This window comes from Passer montanus, unplaced genomic scaffold, assembly GCF_014805655.1.
Source record: "Passer montanus isolate IOZ18808 unplaced genomic scaffold, ASM1480565v1 scaffold27, whole genome shotgun sequence".
Lineage (NCBI taxonomy): Eukaryota > Metazoa > Chordata > Aves > Passeriformes > Passeridae > Passer > Passer montanus.
The window spans coordinates 1182438-1194715 of NW_024367372.1; the positions used below are offsets into that span (position 1 = coordinate 1182438).

The 12278-nt window shown below is 47.6% G+C and overlaps 1 protein-coding gene across 2 annotated transcripts in view; it reads right to left on the reverse strand.

Annotated features, from left to right (window-relative positions):
* PELI2 (pellino E3 ubiquitin protein ligase family member 2) overlaps positions 1 to 12043 on the reverse strand; it is a 68021-nt gene extending 55978 nt beyond the window's left edge. For both annotated transcript variants that reach the window (XM_039712840.1, XM_039712839.1), the window contains exon 1: positions 11847 to 12043. In XM_039712840.1, coding sequence (XP_039568774.1) covers positions 11847 to 11923 — 77 coding nt within the window. In that variant the 5' untranslated portion in view covers positions 11924 to 12043. The remainder of the gene's footprint in view (positions 1 to 11846) is intronic.
* Between the last annotated feature and the right edge of the window lie 235 nt (positions 12044 to 12278).

The window sequence follows — 12278 nt, forward strand, 5'->3', positions numbered from 1 at the left end:
ACTGTCATCTCTGCCCAAAACTTACAAATAAGCCCATGCTCCTTCTGGCTTGGGTCTGAATAGAGTCTGCAGCTGGACCCCAGCCAACCCCAAATCCAGTTCCTTCCTTCCTGCCTGCACTGGCCACAGAATGCCCAGAGGTCAAAGAGCAAATCACTTCTGCCTCAATCTGCTTACCCTTTCACAAAGCATCATTTTACCATTGTTCTCTCCACACCAAGAGACTGCCACTAGGTAAAGCCGTAACATAAACCAGACTCCTCCAAAGAGTTGAAGGTGCAAACCAGCAATACGTGATCAGAGGCCAATTGCAGAGTACAATTTGAAGTCACGTCGCAGATAATAAACTAGGAGGGTACACACAGCTTGACTTAGACCCTGCTAATCACTTAAACCCTGGCTTGGCTTACAGAGGGAACTGTACTTTCTGTAGTCTCCCTGCATCCTTACATGGACAGCTATTTGCTGGGTAACACCAGTCTCTGCACACTGGAAACTCTGAACTTGCAATAAAACTGGATATATGGCACTCAGTTTTGCAGCTGGAAGTGGGATTGCACAACCAGAGATAAGGCACAGCTAAGTGAGCAATGGAACTCCAGCATTTTGTGCTCAAACATGGAAAAAGGCATCAAACCTAAGTCAAAAGTTAAAGCTCTTTTGCTCTGACAGCAAGCAGACTGAAAATACTGGAAAAAACCCAGCTTAGTTATCTTTCATAGGCAAAAGAAAGAACATAGCCAGAGATTTTGGGAAAGCTCCATCAAAGTCTTTTAAATGGCCACGGGGACTCATTACCAAAAAGGGCAGAAAAAAATATCTGGGTATCAAGAAAATATTTATGGAAATTACGAGAAAAAATTTGCAGTACACATCCCTAAAAGCAAACCAGCAGCCTGCAGTTTCTACCCTGGCACCTTAGCAAGGCATCTCACCTAGGGAACAAATCCCAGCGCAGACACTAAGAACCAAGCAGTGCAGCTTCTGCCCATGGAGGCAGATCCTGCAACCTCCCAGACTGTCAGCACCATCCCAAGGGTAGCTGCACCACCAGTGCTGTTCTGAGGCATCTCTCATCTTGCATTTTCATTCTTCCAGTGAAGCCCAGCCTAAAACAAAAGTGGAGTAAAAAAACCACGCAAGGCTTGTCCATTTGGCTGTTGCCAAATTTTCTTCTCCAGTTTTTGCTCTGATGGAAGAAGTTACTCAGCTGCTCATATGAACCAGCACCTGCCTCCTCACAGATCTGCCCCAACACCAAATCATTCCATTTGCTTAATTTGCCAGCAGTTTTTTGGCAAAAGCCACCAAGGTACTGACAGCCCATTTAATTAAATCTTCTGGCAGAATGAGATGAGGGAACACTTATGAAGAATTCCTCTGAATTCTTCAGACCTGCAGCAGGGCATGGCCACCTCTCCCATCACACACATGGCTCTGGAATGGGACTTCTGCCCACTGCCCAGCACTGAAAGCCTCACACCAAACTCAAGAATCAAAATTCACTCCTTGATGCACTGAGAAACTATTCCAGCAAATTTTAAGATTCAGAATGCAATTCAAAGTAAGTATTGCATGTCTGTTAGCAGGAAGGTTAGGGCAAGCACAAGGTAATGAATCCTATCAAATCTGAAAGATTCATCTTCAACACCAAAATGATTTTGAATCCAAGTTTTGAGCTGCACAGCTATTTGCTCTCAGAGGTCAAACATGCACTAGGAAGAAGGCAACTTAAAAGTACAGCAACATTTTGGTATAGTAGTCAATGCTCCATAAAAAACACAGTCAGCCTGGGAGGTGCTGAACCCTGGCACAGGATGTGCTGGGAAGCAGGAGCCACACAGCCCTCGCTATCTTTCACCAGCACGGTGTCTCCTGTGAAAGGAGAAAACACAAACTCTACTCCTGTTTCAAAGGCTGTGCCTCCACCAGCACTAAATCAGACACCAACAATCAAAATGAATTCATGCTGTTGCACATGAAGAAATACAGCTGTGCTTATATCAAAGTTTCAGCCCATTAACTTCTGTGACCAGACTAAACAGTTCTTTCACTCTTCCTAGGGGCACGTGCTCCAGGGTTTGTACATTTGGGCTCCAGTTTATTTGTAACAGGCAAGCAGAGATTTAAGCTTTTATTCACTTCCATTTGTTTACTTTCATGCAGTGACTAACTGCCTTCACAGGAAGTCCCACTCTGTCTTCACCCATGACATTTCCATGCCTTAAGAAGATACACCTTAGGAGTTTGAAGCCTACCTGTTTGTTGAGGTAAAGCCAGCTAGTTTGAAGAATAAAATTCTTTCAAGACAGCTTATGAACTGAATTCTAAATTAAAGACAGCACACACATTTCTGGGTGAAGAGTAATTTAAAAGCCCACTAAAGACATCATTACAGTTCAGCAAGTGCCTCAGTAAGTTAAAAAGCATTCCTCAGAAAGAAACACTGAGAATTTTTTGTCCTCAATCCCTTGAATATAAAGAGAAAAAAAATAATTTTGCAACAACAGGGGTGAGTTACCATTACAGTACTCAAGGAGAAGACCACAATGCTTCCTGGCCTTCTCCTTTCAACCTACTATGTGCCAGCTGTCTCCAAACTTTTCTCGCCTGTCCCCACTCCTTTGGGGAGGCAGCACAGACATTTTACACAGTGCTTCCCTCACTGTGCAGCTGCCTGCTGGCACCTCTGGCAAACACAATTAGTTGCTACACAGCAATGTAGCTATATCATAGTTAATACAAGGAATAAATATGACAGAAGAACACCAAGTCTTTATTGACAGACACTCAGTGAGGCCACATGTGGCCTTTGTATCAATTCCCTAGAACAGGAAGCCTTGTGCTACCCAGATTAGGCACAGCCCACATCTACTCCATCCTCCTTGAAACTTGAGTTTTATCTACAGTGATGTCAGCATGCAATATTAAAAATTATAATGTTAAATGACCTGAAGTAAATTATTTCCAGAATCACAAAACAGAGCCTGCTTGCTTTCCCTCTCTCCAGCATAAACAAGCTGCTATTGAAAGCAGGATGCTAAACAGGTCCTTCAGCTATCAGCACCTTCACATCATTCCTCATCAAACAGAGCTCATCTCCAAACCACTTTGCTTTTAACACAACAAACTCTTCAGCTTTGTAGACATTGTCTGTATCCATTTTCACAACTGCTGTTTATAATGTGCTCCCTCCAGATGACATATCTGTTGTGAAACAGAGGAAAGCTTTTAGCTGAATTACTCTCTCTTCTCCATGAGCCAATAACTGCTGTACTGCCCAGCTGTGTGCGTGCTTCCCAGTGACCTCACACGAGGACTTCCAAGGCTGGAATATGAAGAACTGAGTGAAACTTCATTGCAAAACAGCTGATAGTTGCTATTTTTAGGAGCAGAGGTTGCACTAATCAGAATGAGTAATTGTAGAAGCATTGTCTAGATGAAGACAATGCAAGTCCAGTGTCACCTTGTTCACACATCACTCATAACCCCATCACACTAAGATGCTGCATCCTCCCACCACACAGCCCCTCAGTGACAAGTCTGCAAATATACCAAAAATTTAAAACTGCTCAAGTTTGGCCATACAGGGATTTCCTACAAGGACTGTCTTCCTGAATCCTAAGATCTTTTAACTCGAGCCAACAAGTGCTGTTTGTGGGAAGGGCAGGAGAGATGTTTATTCCTAGGCAAACCCAAAGACAGGTTACTCTTACTGCTGAACTCCCAGCACCACGATGCCTACTCAGACTTTACGAAAACCCTACAAACAGTTTGCTGCCTGCTCTTTGTTTGGTTTTAAATCATTATTCAGTCATGAACACTGCAGAGACCCAGGGAGAGTATTTGCACAGGAGGTGACATTACAAGGTCAAACAGAGGAGTCAGCAGAGGGGACACAGCTGGTGGGACAGCACTGCTCCTGCTCAGCCCTCAGAGCTCACTAATCTCTGCTTTGGAACCCCCACTGCACTCAACTGTACTCTTTCCTTAACATGAGCACCAAGACTATTCCAGGCTAGCAACTAATAGGATTAAAGCAGTCTAATCCCAGATGTTACTTACAGTTTTGTCAGACAAGGCACAAACTGGTCCCCCAAAGTATGGGGATGTCACTATGAACTCAAGATTCAGGACTAACCTGTATAAAGCTGCACCAGGAGATGCCTAAAAACAAATATGACGCAAAAATAAGGGAGGCATAAAATTCTGAACTGCATCTTACCAAGAGGGAAACAAGCCCTCTGAAGGAAAGGCAGGAGCCCCTCAACATATTGGTGTGTGCAGGTGAAGTGAAAAATGCAAGGGCACCATTCAGTAATGTCTTTATAAAACAGAATGAGCAGATCTGCCTCAGAAGTCTCTGGAAACGAGCACACTCCCTATGCCAGCACCTCATTCCTGTCCCTCAAGGTTTAAACTCGTGACAAGTCACATGCAAGCTTCCAGTGGTGACCTTGGGACGGAGCAAGAATAAACATAAGGATTTCTGTTGATAAAATGAAAAGCATCCCCAACACAAATGAGATTTAGGGTATCAAACAGTAAAGGCAAAAAAGGATTTGACAGCACAAAGCACACTGGAAACCAGCTCGAGATCCTACTTCAAGCTGGGAGCTTAGACCAAATCCTCCTCTACTTCACTTGCCTTGCTGACCACAGGACAAATACACCACAAGTATGACAGGGCAGAATAACCAGACTGAGATGACACCACAAGAAGCACTAAACAAAGACTGCGACTAACACACCAGAGGAGTCATCTTTGGAAGGTTTCACAGCCACAAGTGCTCAGGACAAACTGGGAACCAAAGGCTGAGCAGACAACACCAACAGGAAACATGACATTTCTGGAGGACTTTGCAAAGAGTTGTAAAACTTCTCTGCTGGCACCCTGAACTAACAAACCCCACTAGAGCAAGGCACAGGCTCAGTACTACACTCACACATCTTCTCATTAGGGTACAGAAGAAGGAGTTTGTTATCTTAAAGTATCAAGTTTATACCTTCTGTCACTACTGAGCAAGTTAGAGAGCAGCATTAGTTTGTAAGTATAAACCAGCTATAATTTCAGTTTGAACTGGATAATAAGTTCCTGACTTCTTAGGAAAACTGTTCTCAAGCAACCTTGTAATCACAATCAAAGAACAGCCTGCTGTTAAGAAGGAACACAAAATAGCTTAAGTAAGGCACTGGTTTCAGCAACAAAAAACAAACCTTAAAGGCCTAGAAAGTATTTTCTTGGTTTATATACATATTTTAAAGAAACCAAGTGGACTGTTACAGTATTTACCCATTTACAAATTTCAGCTGAAAATGGAAAACTGTTCACCCCTCATTCTTTCAGGGCACAAGAGGAACAGCTACTTGGTGCATCAAAGGCAAAGTCCCACATTTCCCAGGCTTGTTTATTCAGAGTAAACTGCTTTCCATATTTTAAGAAAAAAACCCCGAGTCTTTCACTTCCACATGTGTGACCTCCTGCCTGTACACACCAAGGGGATTAGTTTAACTTCCAGAATGCACGGTTTCCTTTTTATAACAAACATTAAAGCATGCAGACGTTTGATGCTGTGATTTGCTTCAATAAACATAGATTTTAGAGTCTGACGTTCCTGCTCTCTGATTTTACATCGGTACTGAGATGTTGTGAATAAAGCCTACAGCTGGATACAAATCTGCACCCTGAGAAAGTCAAAAGTACTCCAAGGAATAGGATAGCTGCAAAAAATCAACTCAAGTATGTTTTCTTTCTTAGCTTAAATGAAGCAAAACGTTTGCTCTATCCAGCCATACACAAGCTTTCAAAAAAAATCCACAGACCTTTCCTCAAACAATCCTTTCCAGTGTTTTTCTATACTGCAGTTAATGTTCTATTCAGACACAATTCTTCTGGTGTTTGATTAATCTCCTTGCAAGTTCTGAACTGACCCTGATCGCACATTTGCAATATGCACATATAAGATCCACCATAAACCCAGCACAAGACATAAAGGTCACCAAGAAGCTGCTGTCAATATCAAAGAAAAAAACCCCAAAAAAACAAAATTTATTTCTCCAGAGCAGCAGCCTTCCAGCTATGACTGCTGGAGCCAATGATTCTCAGAGAATCATGACCTTGAACACATTTAACTGGTAGTTCTCATTATGTGCTACAGTCATTCCTTTAAATGAAACCTAAAGTACATTTTTAAATAAGGCTTAAAGGCAGAACTCAAGTCACCTAAGCAGTTTCACCAACATATCTATAGCAGACAGTGCAGGAAATCACCAAGTCATTAAACCAAGCCTCAGTCTGGTATCGGCAAATCCATCTATGCGCAAACAAAGTCCCAGTTTAATTCCACAGCCAGGATGACTCTCCCTCCTCCTGCAGTCCATGCACAGCAGCAAACAGCACTCAAGGACAAGCAGAGATCCCACACTGCTTCTGCATTTGTTAACACCACTGGAACCTGCACTGGCTTCTTCCTGAACTGAACAGCAAGAGATGAACAGGAGCTAGGTGAAAAGCCAGACAGATAAGTTAAAAAATGGAAACGTGTTTATAGGCAGAGGATACTTCAGAAACTTTATTTACCCTTTAAAAAGGTAATGGGAACTCTGATCAGTCAGAAAAAGGTAGCATGAAAAACAGGAATTTAAAAATGCATGTCCCTTCAGATTAACACAAAAAGTCTGTTTCAGGATCGAAAGTTGCTTCAAGTATAAAGTGGTCCATCAAAGAGAGAAGAGCTTCCCAAAAATTACCACAAAATGTATGACTGTAAACACAAGTGACAATTTTTGTAGAATCCCAGAATGGCTGGGTTGGAAGAGACCTTAAAGACCATTCAGTTCCAACCCCCTACTATGGGCAGGGACATCTTCCACGAGACCAGGCTGCTCTAAGACCCATCCTTTTACTTTCTCAAAAGGTTAAATTTAAGCAGAAATATAACCTGCTTATTCAAGGATATCCAAGAATCCACATTAAACAATGCTCACATAACTCACAGTGGCTTATTTCAGCACTGAAGCCTCCAAATAAACCAATTCATTTATTTTAATGGTAGTCAATGGAAAATTTACACATAAAATGTTGGCAGCAACTTCAAAATTACTACTGTAATGACACTGAGGGACTGCCCTTAGAGTTTTGTCTGGTTAGATTTAAAAATGCATTAGATATTGCAAAATCCAGTAAGTCTCTACAACAAAGTCTTCCTCAGCTGAGGATGCACCAGGCTGCACCTCCTTGCTAAGGAGTAGGAAACACCAAGAAAGCCCTTGGTTAATGAGAAATATCCCATTTACATGCACACAACTACGAGCAACCCCATCCAAAAAAAGCATTCAATGTCAGGTACAAATCTTTCACTGTTTCAGAACTCAGCCGCTGACTACAGCTCAGGTCTCTCTGCATTTTACATCATTTTAATCAAGTGACTTTCCTGAGAGGTCACAGCTGCCCATCCCCACCGTGCAGTCCCGAAGGATTTGAGGGCACCAGGCCACTGACACCTGCCTTCAGTGACAGCCACCCCCTGCAGCCAGGGACCGGCTCCTCATTTAGCAGAGGTGACACGGCTGCAATAAAGGCTTCAGGGCACAATTCAAAGTTAGGGGACAAAGGAGCACCACGACAGGCACCTCAAAACATTAGGACACCAGAGGAGTCAAACAAAAGCTACTGACAAAGGCAGTAACAAACACCCTGACACTATTCAGGTACTTGGTACTGCATTCAGCATCTCCCCAACTCCCTCCAGCCCCACGTTCCAAGAAATATATAATGAGCCATTACTTTGACAGGACTTCAAACAAAGCTGCTTTCTTTTTTTTTCTTCAAAAAGAATTAGAATATGAATGTTTCTGCTTCACCAAGAAATCCAGAGCCTTTTGTGAGCAGATGATGCTACGAGCAGATGTACACAAGCAGATTCACAATAAAGCAGATGATCTCTTCTTTACCAGCCATCTTGACCTGTCTGGCTCGATTTACATAAACTGTTTCTATTCACTACAACATTGATTATGTAAACCTCGGCAAAACCTTCACCAAACACACGCTGCCACATCACTGCCAGCACAGACGTAGCAGGGAAGGTTATCAGAAGTGTGTTTGCTGCACACATGAAACGCCTGGGGCTTTACTGGGGCTCACGCTGAGGTGCAGACTGAGCAATCCCAACTATTGAGACAATAAGGAACGTGCCCTGCTGGGAAAGCCACCTCCTGCCAAAAAAACACCTTCCCCTTCATTTAAAGGTCAAGGTACAGCAACCCCACTTTAATACTGCTAAGGCAGAGCGAGAGCAAAAGATAAAGGGAAAGTTTTGTCATCTTAAAAACAGGAGCTCAGCAGTTTGCCAGGTACGCCAATTCCTTTGTTCATCATCCTTTTCACCACCTAATTTAAAAGTCTCACAGTTCAAGACACAAGTTATTCATCAACATCACAATCAAGGCTTTAAAAAAAAAAACAACACAACCCACACAGTGTCTCAAAACAGCTTTTTTCCTTTTTTTTTTTTTTAAACCTAGCTGCGAGGCTGCTCTATCAATTTTAATCAGGCACTTGTAACAGGAGCTGCAACAGTACGCTTCTGCTGGTCCCCAGGTCTCAGTTTCACTGCAGGGAGGAGAGCAGATTTACACTGTCTTATTTAAATGAAACTCCAGATTACAAGATTTTAATACAAAACAGGTATTAAGTGGTTTTTTTGGCAGAGCGAGAGCAAAAGATAAAGGGAAAGTTTTGTCATCTTAAAAACAGGAGCTCAGCAGTTTGCCAGGTACGCCAATTCCTTTGTTCATCATCCTTTTCACCACCTAATTTAAAAGTCTCACAGTTCAAGACACAAGTTATTCATCAACATCACAATCAAGGCTTTAAAAAAAAAAAAAAAACACAACCCACACAGTGTCTCAAAACAGCTTTTTTCCTTTTTTTTTTTTTTAAACCTAGCTGCGAGGCTGCTCTATCAATTTTAATCAGGCACTTGTAACAGGAGCTGCAACAGTACGCTTCTGCTGGTCCCCAGGTCTCAGTTTCACTGCAGGGAGGAGAGCAGATTTACACTGTCTTATTTAAATGAAACTCCAGATTACAAGATTTTAATACAAAACAGGTATTAAGTGGTTTTTTTAGCATACTGAACAGCTTAAGCTGTTCCAAGAGTTCCTAGTCACAAATGTTGAATCACCAAAGAGAGGGATGTTTGCATTATTTATGGCACTACAAACATTTAAGACACCTCTGATGAGACACGCAGTAATAAACTCCTGAAGTGGCAAAGGGCTCTTAAAACAACAATCTTCCATCTAAAAATTAAAAATACAGTTACTGAAGTCATGAGATTTCCTGGGTTGCTTCCATCACGTTTACCTAGCCCTACATCCCATTGTGTGAGCAGTGACAGGCAGTGCCCCATTGTCTGAGTGCAGCCACAGGGACACTCAGCTCCCTTGCACAGACTTCTTGTCCCTGGCTGCACTGCAAGGACAACAGCATCTGTTTGCGTTTTCAGTACGTCTCACACCTACAAGATGCAGCCTCAGTAGTTTTAGAGAACGGCTGCAACTCAAACAGGACCTAAACTCAGCCATATACATTTTATTTCGATTTTATTGGCGTGTTTCAACACACACAGTGAAGATCAAGAGCCCAGCAGAACCGATAAGCCGAGATCAATGCGTCCCCATATTAAAGGCAAAGCGCACCAGACTCTGCCAGGTTAAGATCAGAGCCAAAACATTTCATTCTTCTGCACTTTCAACTGCTGCTAAAAATAGTAAAGCAACAGAAAGGAAAATGCTTCCAGCTGTGCACAAAGAGCCTCTGCAGCACAACATCAATTTATGCACTCTAATTTAATTAAAGATTCTGCGTTATACTATGACTTTATTGTCAGAGACAGTGTTGCACAGCTGAGCTCACCCTCCATTGCCAGGAATGAAACAGTAAGAACATTTCTTTATTAAATTCAGTGTGATATGGGTATTCCTCACGAATCAAGGGACTTAAATTCAAGGATTTCAAGTGCCAGCTACGCCACGTTCATGACAGCAGCTGTGTTTTATTCCACGGTAACTGCGTCTTGACCCAGTCTCGTGACAGGAAACATTCAGCATCCCTTAAGGAAAAAGGTGCGCTGCTGGATACCCAGCCTGGACTGCTCTTTTTCAAACACTTCTTCTGCAAAGGTGAACACGGCTCTTTAGGAAAGCACCGAAACACAACAAAAACCCCGAAGAAAACCAGAACAGGGTTTTCTACGACCTTGCAGCAGATCTGTAGCAGATTCCGGGGGAGGCTGAGTAACGCAGCGAGGCTGTGACCGTGCTGCCTCGCGGCTGGCTCCAAAACCTTTCCGCTGCGTTTAGCGCTGAAAAATTACTCCATTGCCCACACGCTTCCACGTACCGAGCCACCAAAATTAAGCATCTCTCCTGAGGTTGGCGAGGGCTCTCAGCAAGCACGGCTTAGACGCTTCTCCCTCATCTGCCTCCGCGGCGCTCAGCAGAGCGGCTGCGAGCTTTAACAGCAGGGCAACAGCGCGATGCCAAGCGGATTTACTTTAAGATCCATATCAAGCCGAGAAAATAAGCATTTCCACGGCGAACCTGAATGTAAGCGCTTCAGCCTCCCGGTTCCAAAGTCATCTCCCTGCCACCGGCAAGGAGGACGCCGCCTCCCGGAGCCAGCGGCCGAGGGACGGGGTTCGCAGCGGGGAGCGGAGGGGTTTGTGCGCCATAACCCCGCACCCCCAGGCCCCGCAGGAAGTTTCTGCCCCAAGCCCCGCCGATGCCCGAGAGCGGCCGGACCCCGCTCCGCCCGCCCGTCCGCAACCGGGACCCCGCAAGGGCCGCGCCGCGCGGGCCCCTCCGGCACCGGGACCACCCCGCTTCCATCCCCGCTCCATTCCGGCACCCGGCCCCCGTTCCAGCCCTCCCCGCTCCATTCCGGCACCGGGTCCCCGTTCCAGCCCTCCCCGCTCCATTCCGGCACCGGGTCCCCGTTCCAGCCCTCCCCGCTCCCCTCGGGCACCGGCACCCCGCAACGGCCGCACCGCGCGCCCCGTCGCGCACCGGGACCTCCCCCCCTTCACTCCTCCGCCTCTCCCCGCACGAGAACTCCGGGTTTGTACGCCATAACCCCGCACCCCCAGGCCCCGCAGGAAGTTTCTGCCCCAAGCCCCGCCGATGCCCGAGAGCGGCCGGACCCCGCTCCGTCCGCCCGTCCGCAACCGGGACCCCGCAAGGGCCGCGCCGCGCGGGCCCCTCCGGCACCGGGACCACCCCGCTTCCATCCCCGCTCCATTCCGGCACCCGGCCCCCGTTCCAGCCCTCCCCGCTCCATTCCGGCACCCGGCCCCCGTTCCAGCCCTCCCCGCTCCATTCCGGCACCGGGTCCCCGTTCCAGCCCTCCCCGCTCCCCTCGGGCACCGGCACCCCGCAACGGCCGCACCGCGCGCCCCGTCGCGCACCGGGACCTCCCCCCCTTCACTCCTCCGCCTCTCCCCGCACGAGAACTCCCCCCCCCCCCCTGNNCCCCCCCCCCCCCATCCATCCCTCCCTACTCCTCTCAGGCAACGGGACCCCCCCTAATCCATCCTTCCCCGCTCCCCTCGGGCACCGGGGTCACCCCCCCGCTTCCAGCGGCCGCGCCGCGCACTCGGCCGGGGAGAAGGCGGGAAGCGCCACGCGCCCCCTCGCGCCCCCCTCCAGCTCCGAGCGCTCACTCGCAGCGCGGAGACGCGGCCGGCGCTGAGCCGGAGGCTGGCAGGGGGCAGCCCCCCGCCGCTCCGGGACCGCCGCGCTTCTCCCCCCCGAGCTCCCCGGAGCCCCTGCCCAGCACTCACCCCAGCACCACCAGCTCCCCATACTTGACGGGCTCCTTGTTCAGCGCGCACAGTTCCTCCTCGCTGGGGGAAAACATGGGGCCGCCGCTGTGGTAGCACCGGCCGCCCCCGTCCCAGCCGCCGCTGCGGGAGCGCGTCCCGAGCGGGCTCCGCTCCGCTCTGCTCTGCGCCGCCGGCCACCGGCAACATCCGCTACACCGCGGGGGGCGCGGAGGGCGGGGCCACCGGGGGGACGGACCAACCCGCCGCGCCGGGGGGGCGGGAGGAGCGAACCGGTGCCGTCCCCCCCCACGGGGCTACTAGTAGCCCCGCCCTCCCCGCGCCCATTAACGGCCGGCGGGCGGGGCGGGGCTGGGCGCGGGTGCGTCCCGCCCCCTCCCGCGCGCCGCGCCCCCCCGCACAGGCAGCAGTGGTACGGCCCGGCCGTGTTAT